Here is an 8008-nt window from a genome sequence, read left to right on the forward strand (position 1 = left end):
GCGTTCAATCCCAAACCTACCCACCCACCACTGATAAGCGACTGAACAGGAAAGAGATGGTTTTATCTTCTATGCTGATTTTATATAAATGGTCATCTGCCTCAGATAAAGCTAAAGCTCAAGCTTGGCTGAAAAATTTCACAGAAGTATCAGTATATAGTAGGCTTTAAGAATCTAAAAAAAATCATCTGTTCAAACAATTCTTACCTGTTATCAGTGCTGGATCTATTTCTAGCAAGCGTTGAAACAGCAACAGGCAAGCCAAGATTGGAAGAAAGAGTGACATTTTCCAAAATCTCACTATTACCACCAAGTAATGAATTGGTTAAAAAGCTTGGAAATGACTCATCAGCTATACCTCGAAAATCTTCCATCTCACTGCAACAATAAAAGTATTCTTATAAATCATATATTACCATAAAACTTTTTCAAACGATTAAGAGTACAAGTCCCATAAATCTTAGAAAATTGATAAAATCCTTTTTTTGGAACAGCTCTAAGAGGGGATACTATAGCTGAGAATATAAACATCAAACTATCTTCTTATAATTAACATAATAATGAAACAACAGCTTAATTTACTCTTGGATTCTGAATTTATCGAATAAAGAATCGAAGAAGGCACACACTAATGGCATATACAGACAATTTCTGGACGTCATACAAGCTGGGCACACATTCTAACAGGGAATAGAATAAATAGAACTAGCAAAATCTAGTCCCTGATTTCAAAGATTAAGGATGAGTAAATGGTTTAAAAAGTGAATCTAGGGACTTCCCTGATGGCGCAGTTGTTAAGAATCCGGCTGTCAATGCATGGGACATGAGTTCAATCTCTGGCCGGGGAAGATCCCACATGCCTTGAAGCAACTAAGCCCACATGCCACAACTACTGAGCCCGAGTGCTGCAACTACTGAGCCCATGCTACACAACAAGAGAAGCCACTGCAATGAGAAGCCCTGCACCACAACGAAGAGTAGCCCCTGCTCGCCGAAACTAGAGAAAGCCTGCACGCAGCAACGAAAACCTGACGCAGCCAAAAAATTCAACAAACAAATAAATAAAGTGAGTCTACAGCATTCCCTGGTGGTCCAGTGGTTAGGACTCGGTGCTTTCACTGCCAAGGGCCCGGGTTCAATCCCTGGCCAGGGAACTAAGATCTCCCTGGCCAGGGAACTAAGAACTAAGCTGTGTGGTGCAGCCAACACCACCAAAAAAAAAGTGAGTCTGTTCAAAGAAAAAATTTAAGTTACATAAAGTATATTTGGGGACTTCACTGGTGGCACAGTAGTTAAGAATCCGCCTGCCAACACAGGGGACAAGGGTTCAATCCTGGTCTGGGAAGATCCCACATGCCGTGGAGCAACTAAGCCCATGTACCACAACTACTGAGCCTGCATGCCACAACTACTAAACCCCACGCACCTAGAGCCAGTGCTCCACAAGGAGACAAGCCACCATGATGAAGAGTAGCCCCCGCCTGCGCAACTAGAGAAAGCCCACACGTAGCAAAGAAGACCCAACGCAGCCAAAAATAAATAAATAAAGATAAAAATAAGGTATATTTGGCATATGGACAAGGCAAAAATGGTAAAAGTGGAGCACAAAGGCTAAGTCTGGAAAACACTGGCACAGTCTGTACTACTAATAGAGAACCTACAGTGCATGCTGGCCACTCATTCAATGGACCCTGATCTCAGAACTCAGGACACATTACTCAATTTTAAAAATATTTCAGAGTGCTTATCATGTAAGGGCTGTGTGGAATTCAGTGAAGAAAATAATTAAATCAGGAAAGACTCAAGAAATGAGAGGATATTGGCCCTATACCTTGAAGAATGAGCAGGACATTTCAGGCAAAGTATGAGATAAGAGGGCTTTTAAAGGTGACAAATAAACGTAAGCAATGGTGGAAAATTAAAATTTATTGCATACCTACTACCTTAACTCACTTATCCTCATTTTACAAAAGAAGAAACAAACTCAGAGACTAAACTAGCTAAACTGACCCAAGTTTGTGCAATTAGTAAGATTCGCGCCCAGGTATGACTCCAAACTCTGCTCTAAGTGCTGAGGGTGTGGTGGCCATAGCAGGTGCTCCACCATATTCGGGCAACGGGTGAGTAAAACCACAGAGCCAGATCCTACAAGCCTTAAATGGTGTATTAGGAAGTCTGGCCTGATCCCATCAGCTGAAAGCAGAAGAAGGGAGAGGGCTTAGTGCCTGGACAGATATTCTAAGAGCTGCCACTACTGATGAGACAGACAACAACGCAGGACTGTGCTGGGGTCAGTGGCAAATCACTGACGTGTGAGTTTAGACATTATGGGCTAATTTACTCTACAAAGTAGGAAAAGCCTTAAGACCACTAGAAACCTACTAAACTTACCTGATCACAGATGAAGGATCCACACTTCTGGTAGAAGCCAAGCCCTCCCATTCCAACACCCACCTCGCCTCCTCGACACTGCTGCATCTCTCGGGGCAGTCCTCCCCATGAGCACAAGAAGCCTTCCTTGACCTCAGCCCTGCAAACCCCCCACAGCTACTGCCACCTATATCCGCACTACCTCTACCACCCAGACCTCCAATACGAGTCACTACCGGCCACCCAGCTCCACCCCTCATCCAAGCCCACTCCCAGCTGGCTTCCGTCCCACCGCCCCACCAAGGGCTTGTCAACATCACCACTGATCTCCCTGTTGCCAAACCCATAACCCCACGGTCAATTTTCAGTCCTCCTTGTCTTGGACCTAACAGAATCGAATTCATACTCCTCCCTCACAGAAGTACTTTCTTCACCTGGTTTCCAAAGCACCGCTGTCGGCTCTTCCTCCTCCTTCTCTCCTGGACCTCCACACAGCGAGGGCTCCAGGGCTGGCTCCTGGGTCTCCTCCATCTACCCAGCCTCTCTGGATGAGTGCCCTCAGTTTGAAAGTTTTAAATCCCATATGAAACTTGTATTCCAGCCTGGGTCTCTCCCCTGAACCTCAGATGTTCAACTACCTACCTGACATTTTCACTTAGGTATCTAACAAGCACCTAAAACATCAATCTTGATTCCATCTCACTGCAACCCCCTCAAGAAAAGCCTGCTCTTCAATCTTCCCCACAGAGAAAACGACAAGTCCATTCTCTAGTTGCTCAGATCAAACCATCAGTGTGCAATCCCTCAGCAAATCCCAATGGCTACACCACAACCATATAACCAGAACCTGCCATTTCTCACGACTCCTGGTTGCTACCGCCATGGTCAAGACACACCCTCTCCGACCGGGACCCTCCCTGCAAGACCCTCTATCTTCCTCCCCAGACTACCCTCCACACACTCAGGTTACCCAGTCAAACACGCCAAACACTCACTGCTTAGCTCAGAACACTCCACTGGCTTCCCATCGCACTGAGAAAGTCAGTCTTGCTGGCAACGGGGGACTGAGTAACTCTGACCTGGGACCTCCTGCTCCTCTCCTTTGCGCCTTCCACCCCAGCCACTCTGACCTTGCTGCCGTCCCTGGAACCCACGGAGGCTCCTGTGCCTTCAATTCTTTCAGGTCTTTGTGTAAATGTCCACTTTCCCACCAGCGTGTACAGTCAGGCTCAGCATGCCAATCTCCTTGCCCTGCTTCCTTTTTTCTGTAGTGCTATATAGTTCACCAGTTTAACTATATTCCCCACACCACGTTAGAATTTAAGTGCCATGAGGGCAGGGACTTGACCTGTTTTACCAGTGAATCTAGAGCAGTGCCTTGCACAGAGTAGACCCTCAATAAATTTGCTGAATGAATGAAGATTTTCAAACTGGGTCAAACCCAGCAAACTTATCACCAGCTATCACGTAAGCACCATCCTCTCAGACCACAGCCCAGTGTTTTCCTCTCTTTGACATGTCTAACTATCTACATTTCCTCTTCTCGATTTCTACAAACACTTTCAAACTCTCTCACACCAGGACACAGGAGGTGGAAAACCTATCCCCACCCTTCCTTTGCACCCCTGCACCACCTTCTCACCTCCTTTTCACAGCCAAGCATCTCACCTGACAGCCTCCCCTTCCATGTTAGAGACACCCAGGATCCTGACCTCAGCTCCATCACGCAGTGCACATCTTATACAGACAAATCTCAAACTCAAATGCCTTCAGGAACACGCACCGTCAGACAACAGGAAAATACAGACTCCACCTGAACCCATCTAAACACAGTAAAAACACTGTTGCCAATCAAAACACATCTAGTGGAGTCTATTCCTAAAGGCAAAACAGGCCTTGTCTAAAACAATCCCTGAGTCATTCTACATCTTTCTGACTCTACTACCATCCTACCCTACTGAAAAACCTCCTAACCAGTCTCCACAGTCCAATTCTTGCCACTCTACAATTAATTCTCCACATGGCAATCAAAGGGATCGTAAACCATAAGCCAAGTACCATACTCTTCCTGAAAACTTCAGTGAGCCACCTCATCTGCACACCCCAGCCTCACTCACCACATAACGGCTTTTCTGTTCCTATAATACTGAAGCCCATCCCCACCTCGGGGCCTAGAATACTATTCTAGATGTCTGTACAGCTAGCTCCTTCCTGACATTCACCTCAATTCAAAGCTCACCTTCTAAGAGAGTTGATCCCTTATCGTGAAGTCAAATGTACCCTAGAGTCCATGGTCATTTTTATTTCTGCCAGCACTGATCACTGTCTGTTTTTGTATTTGTCTGTCTTCTTCCACTAAAAAGATTTCTCCCTAAGAGCAGAAACTTTGCCTATCTTTCCATCAATCTTTAAACTCCTGCACAGGGGACTTCCCTGGTGGTCCAGTGGCTAAGACTCTGCACTCTAAATGCAGGAGGCCCGGGTTTGATCCCTGGTCAGGGAACTAGATCCCGCATGCTGCAACTATGACCTGGTGAAGCTAAATATATAAATAAATAAATATTTTTAAAAAATGAAATAGGGCTTCCCCGGTGGTGCAGTGGTTGAGAATCTGCCTGCCAATGCAGGGGACACAGGTTCGAGCCCTGGTCTGGGAAGATCCCACATGCCGCGGAACAACTAGGCCCGTAAGCCACAACTACTAAGCCGGCGTATCTGGAGCTTGTGCTCCGCAACAAGAGAGGCTGCGATAGTGAGAGGCCCGTGCACCGCGATGAAGAGTGGCCCCTGCTTGCCACAACTAGAGAAAGCCCACGCATAGAAATGAAGACCCAACACAGCAAAAACAATAAATTAATAAAAAATAAAATAAAATAAAATAAATTCCTACACAAGTCTTCCAAGTAGCCTCCCCACATCTAGTCTTGTAGTTACTAAGTTACTCATTCACTTAAAAATATATAATACCACATCAAAATGTATACCATCTCTTTAAGGGTTATCTCCACTTAGAAAGAATCACATCTAAGAAAATCCAGATATCAAGCAAAGATCATTCATGCAACAATCATTATCAAAAACAAATGGTGAAAGACACTCTGCCTGGCTGTGTGAAGCAACAATAAATAAGGTGGCTCCCCTCAGAAAGCTGACAATCCCTACCCACTATGATACAGTACTAAGTGCAGGAATAGAGCTTTGCTGTGGGTGCAACAGTAACACAATCCAGGGGAAGATTCCTCCAGATGTAATCTACCGCCCAGTCTCTCTTTTCCAGAAAGGACTACACTTGTTCTAAGCCATCTATGGACATGCCACATTCCTAAAGTTTTCCTAGAAGGGAAGATGCCCTAACTTCCATCCCTATTGCATTACCCAGCCCTCCTCCTCATCTAAAATGAGGACAATACAATATTATCTTTCCTTTTACTGCACTTGAACTAAGCAGCCAGCTTTGGGATTCCTCTTGGTATGTCCTTAAAGCAGTAACTTCAAAACATCCTGCTCGAGTTTACTGATATTTAATTGCTTTAATTTCATGCCTGGATACATAAAATATCATCTGCTGTAGTTGTCGACTGGAAGCCTACGTGCACAACTGAACACACTTAAAAGTATGAGCTGTGGGAAAAAGCCAAAGTCAAACTTCCCCAACGTTCTAAGATACGCTTTACCATTAGGTAGGCATCTAGCATAACAGTTTTCAAAGCTTACCGTAAACTGCCCTAAAAACTGGAATCCGGAGAAAAAGTTGACCTTGGAGCAGTAAAAACTCCAGTCGAATGACCTCAAAATGATAACAGCGAGTGAAAACACTGTCATGAAAACAGCTGTCCTCCAGGCGACGGCCTCGAAAGGGACCTCATGCTTCAGCGAACAAAGTCTGCCGTCGGGAAAAAACAAAAGCAAAGCGACCTCAAACACTGTCACCTTTCCCGTTTTTCCGTGAAACGACCCGCAAGAGGCCGGGAGCCACGGTGACGCGGCCGCATCCGCCGGTCAGCAGCGCGTCACCCCCGCCTGGCCCGGCCCGCGAGCGGGGAGCGCCGCGTTGGGGAGACAGGGACCAGGACCCGGACAAAAGACCCGAGTCCCGGAGGCCCCGCTCTCACGGCAGCCCGACTCGCCCGCCCCGCCCCCCGGCGACCCCTCACCGAGCCCGCGACGCCGGCCGCGAGCGCCCAGCCGGCAGAAAGTCCGCGAAAGAGAGGTCCGGCGTCCAGCGCCTCTGCCAGTGCGCGTGCGCGCGTCCCCAAAAGGCGGCCGGCCGTACGGTGCGCCCCTGGGGTTTACGTCGGTTCGCCACACGGACCGAGGGGCGGGGACTCCAAGCCAGCTTTGGATTGGACGGCGCGAAGGGACGAGCCCGCTGATTGGACGAGGGCGGGCATCCCGGATTTGAAGCGGGAAGCCGCGCCCGGCCCGGAGGCGCCGCGCCTGGCGCCTCGCCCACTGGAGGACGCCACGCCTCTCTTACCTGGTGCTGCAGAGCAGCGGCACTCGCCTAGAGCACAGAGAACTACTTCGGGTGGACCAGGCATCTGACACACCCCGAGTTCGGAAGTGTTGGCACTGTCCCTACGGGAGCGGATGCTGACGTGTGGTCACCTGCCGCACGTTTACACTGACAGTGCTGCGGTTAGGAAGTCATCCCCGGGGTCCGCGCTACACCAAGTCGCCCATGGGGCGCAGTAAGGTTGGTTCCGGGTGAAGAGGGGCGAGGAGATGAGACGGTACGTCCCTAATTATCTTCCTCTATTTCCCGTTCTCCTTAGGCCACGAGTCCCATCACCAACGCCTGCTCACCACGAGGTCCTAACTACTGCTTTACTGAAACCACACCTTTCACTTTTCTTGATCTCAGAATTTCTTCCCTACAGTTCCTCTTTAACAAAGTTAACTCTTTAACTGCATCCATAGAATAGCTGTTGAATGTTGACGATGCACACTTGGGACTTCAGCAGTCCCTACTCCTCATTTTAGCCTGGTAGGAAAAGACATCTGCTTATCACAACTTTCTACCTCCTCCAAAATATTGCTCAACAATCATTCCTGGATGCCCTCTTCACTCTCTTCCTTTCTGCCTTTGGAAACTCTGCATCTCTCTGCAAAAAATAAAACACCCTGGCTTCCCTGGTGGCTCAGTGGTTAAGAATCTGCCTGCCAATGCAGCGGACAAGGGTTCGAGCCCTGGTCCAGGAAGATCCCACATGCCGCGGAGCAACTATGCCCATGCGCCACAACTATTGAGCCTGCGCTCTAGAGGCCACGAGCCACAACTACTGAAGCCCGCGCGCCTAGAGCCCGTGCTCTGCAACGAGAAGCCACCGCAATGAGAAGCCTGCACACCGCAACGAAGAGTAGCCTATGCTCTCTGCAACTAGAGAAAAGCCCACGCGTAGCAACAAAGACCCAATGCAGCCAAAAATAAATAAATAAAACAAATAAATTTTCTTAAAAATGAATAAGACACGCACCCTTCCTTGATTCCATTTTATCACACAAAGACCACTCTGTCTCTCCTATCCTTAACTGCCTCCTTTCACACCTCATTGTCACTCATTCTGTTTCTGGCTTGGCCCTGAGTACTACTTCCACACTTGTTTTAGTTTATCAGGACTGGCCTCCCATCAAACTC

The 8008-nt window shown here is 47.7% G+C and overlaps 1 protein-coding gene and 1 long non-coding RNA gene across 11 annotated transcripts in view; one reads left to right on the plus strand and one right to left on the minus strand.

Moving 5' to 3' along the window:
- CEP192 (centrosomal protein 192) overlaps positions 1-6633 on the minus strand; it is a 93998-nt gene extending 87365 nt beyond the window's left edge. For 6 of the 10 annotated variants that reach the window (XM_019920758.3, XM_073790473.1, XM_033837516.2 and 3 more), the window contains exons 1-3: positions 6525-6631; positions 6085-6253; positions 208-378 (exon numbers count right to left, since the gene is read on the minus strand). In XM_019920758.3, coding sequence (XP_019776317.2) covers positions 208-374 — 167 coding nt within the window. In that variant the 5' untranslated portion in view covers positions 375-378; positions 6085-6253; positions 6525-6631. Of the gene's footprint in view, positions 1-207; positions 379-6084; positions 6448-6524 lie in introns of those variants that run through there. The other 4 variants (XM_019920757.3, XM_073790474.1, XM_033837517.2 and 1 more) reach the window with 4 other exon arrangements.
- Positions 6634-6761: 128 nt separating this feature from the next.
- On the plus strand, positions 6762-7454 carry LOC141276168 (uncharacterized). The gene is made up of 2 exons (XR_012325290.1): positions 6762-7066; positions 7146-7454. It is a non-coding gene; the product is annotated as an uncharacterized lncRNA (long non-coding RNA).
- Positions 7455-8008: the final 554 nt, after the last annotated feature.

The sequence above is a fragment of the Tursiops truncatus genome, chromosome 13 (assembly GCF_011762595.2).
Source record: "Tursiops truncatus isolate mTurTru1 chromosome 13, mTurTru1.mat.Y, whole genome shotgun sequence".
In the NCBI taxonomy this organism is placed as follows: Eukaryota; Metazoa; Chordata; class Mammalia; order Artiodactyla; family Delphinidae; genus Tursiops; species Tursiops truncatus.